The sequence below is a fragment of the Ptiloglossa arizonensis genome, unplaced genomic scaffold (assembly GCF_051014685.1).
Source record: "Ptiloglossa arizonensis isolate GNS036 unplaced genomic scaffold, iyPtiAriz1_principal scaffold0946, whole genome shotgun sequence".
In the NCBI taxonomy this organism is placed as follows: Eukaryota; Metazoa; Arthropoda; class Insecta; order Hymenoptera; family Colletidae; genus Ptiloglossa; species Ptiloglossa arizonensis.
This window is the reverse complement of record NW_027479316.1, coordinates 141,904-143,876: the sequence shown is the minus strand read 5'-3', so window position 1 is coordinate 143,876 and position 1,973 is coordinate 141,904. Positions and strand designations below refer to the sequence as shown.

Genomic DNA, 1,973 nt, shown 5'->3' with positions numbered 1-1,973 from the left:
TCCCCCCCTCCCCCATCTCCACTCCCTCACCCTTCTCCTCCCCTCATCCCCTCCCCTCCTCCCATACTCCCTCCCCTCCACCCTTCACCCCCCCCTCCACCCCATACCCCCCACACCCACCCTACACCATCCCCCCCCCCCCCCACCTCCCCCCTCCCTCCCCTCTCCCACCCCTCCATCTCCCTTCTCCACCAATCTCCCCTCCTCCCACCACCACCCCCTACACCTCCCATACTCACACCCCCCCTCCTATCCTCCCCTATTACCCATACCACATCACCCAACTCCCCACTCTCTCCCCCTCCCTCCACCCATACTCTCCCCTCCCCTCCCACCTCTCCCCTCCTCACCACCTCTCACCCCCACTCTCCCTCCTCCCCCCTACTCTCACCCACCACCCTCCACACTCACACCTCCCTAACATCCCCTCACCAACACCATCTCCCCACTCCCCACCCCATTCTCCCCCTCCTCCCACCCTACCCCCCCCCATCCCCTTCTCCCCTCCTCCCCTCCACCTAACCCACACCACTCACACCATCCACACACCACACTCCCACCCTCCCCACCACCCTACCACACCCCCTTCACCCTCCTCCACCCTCTCCACCCAACCCTATACCCTCCTCCACCCCCCTCCACCCCCTCCCCCCTACTCCCTACCACCTCACCTCCTCCTCCCCTCCCACCATCCCTACCACTCCCACCCCCCTACCCTCCTACCACCCAAACTCCTCCCATCCTCACCTCACTCCCACCTCCCCTCACCCCACTCCCTCCCCATCTCCCTCCTCCCTCCCCCTTCTCCCCACCCCACACACCTCCCACCCCTTCTCCCTCTCCCCTCACCCTCTCCCCCTCCACCCACCCTTCTCCCCCCTCCCCCTCCCAACCTCCCTCCCTCCTACTACCCCTCCCCCCCACTACCCACCCCCACCCTCTCTCCCCTCCATCCCCCTTCCCCTCCCTCACCTCACCTCCAACACACCTTCTCTCCAACCCTCACTCTCCCCCCCCCTCCACATACTATCCCCTCTCCCTCCCTCCTCCCACCCCCTCTCCCTCCCCTCCTCTCCACCCCCACCTATCCTCCCCCTCCCTCCCCAACCACCCTCCCCCACCCCCCACCAACACCCCACCCCCTACAACCCCCCCACCCCTCCCACCCCAACACCCCTCCTCCCCCCCACACCCACCTCCCTCCCCACCCCCAACTCCCCCTCCACCAACCCCATCACCTCTCCACCATACTCCCCCCCTCCTCCCCACCCATACACCCACTCCCTCCACCCATCCCACACCTCACCTCCACCCCACACCACACTCCCCCACCCCAACACCCCCAACACACCCAACCCCCCCAACCACCCACCTCCACCCACAACACCCCCCCCAACCCCCAACCAACACACACAACACACCCCCACCCCCCAAACTCACACCCCCAAACACCCCCAACCACCCACCTACCACCACCCACACCCACCCCCAACACCCACACCCCCAACACCCCACCACCCCAACCCCCCACCACACCCACCCACCAACCCCAACCACCTCCCCCAAACCCATCCACCACCAACAACCCACCACCCACCACCACCACCCCACCCAACACACCACCACCCTCCACTACCCACCCTCTCCCACCTCCCTCCCCACCACCTCCTACACCCCACACCTCCCACCAACCTCCATCTCCCCCCCTCACCCCAACTCCCCATCACCCTCCCTCCACACCACCAACACCACACACCCACCCTACCACCCCACCCCACTCCCACCCACACCACCCCACCACCACCAACACCACCATCCACCAACCACCCCACCCCACACCCACCTCACCCCACACAACCAACAACAACCACCCCACCCAACACACCCATCCCTCCCAACACCCCACACCCCCACCCAACACCACACCAACACCCCTCCCAACCCACCCCCAACCACCATCCCTCCCTCCTCTA

At 66.5% G+C, this 1,973-nt stretch overlaps 1 protein-coding gene across 1 annotated transcript; it reads left to right on the top strand.

The window, feature by feature from the left end:
• Positions 1–651: 651 nt before the first annotated feature.
• Positions 652–1,234, top strand: LOC143154663 (uncharacterized; the record flags this gene model as incomplete). Its single annotated transcript, XM_076326626.1, has 2 exons — positions 652–796; positions 1,086–1,234. Coding segments are annotated over 2 exons (294 nt in total), but the record flags the coding sequence as incomplete, so codon positions are not given.
• Positions 1,235–1,973: the final 739 nt, after the last annotated feature.